General features: G+C 68.3%; 1 protein-coding gene across 1 annotated transcript in view; it reads left to right on the top strand.

Moving 5' to 3' along the window:
• Positions 1-171: 171 nt before the first annotated feature.
• Positions 172-315, top strand: part of LOC104616585 (semaphorin-3D-like) — a gene marked incomplete at both ends in the record, with an annotated part of 2,402 nt that continues 2,258 nt past the window's right edge. Inside the window, one exon of the mRNA XM_010281638.1 lies at positions 172-300. Within this exon, the coding sequence (XP_010279940.1) occupies positions 172-300 (129 nt within the window). The remainder of the gene's footprint in view (positions 301-315) is intronic.

The following is a 315-nucleotide window of genomic DNA, read 5'->3' as shown; positions in this document are numbered from 1 at the left end:
GCGAGCTGGGTGTGGGCCCAGAAGCCATGCCGAGTCACGGGTCTGGAGGAGGCTCCCAGCAAGGCTGTGCCACCTCCACCCTCCCGGAGCCTCCGAGGACACCGGGGCATCCTGCCAGGGTACCTCCAGCAGTGGCACCCCAACCCACCCGCGCCCCCTCTGCCCCCCCAGACGGGGAGCTGTATTCAGGCACCTCCAGTGACTTCATGGGCAGCAGCGCTGCCTTCTTCCGGACCTGGGTCCATGGGGCCGAGCAGAGCTACATCCGGACAGAGCAGAACCAGGACCACTGGCTCCACGGTAGGAACCGGGGGG

Source organism: Phaethon lepturus, unplaced genomic scaffold (assembly GCF_000687285.1).
Source record: "Phaethon lepturus isolate BGI_N335 unplaced genomic scaffold, ASM68728v1 scaffold34912, whole genome shotgun sequence".
Lineage (NCBI taxonomy): Eukaryota > Metazoa > Chordata > Aves > Phaethontiformes > Phaethontidae > Phaethon > Phaethon lepturus.
This window is presented reverse-complemented; position numbering and strand designations above follow the sequence as displayed.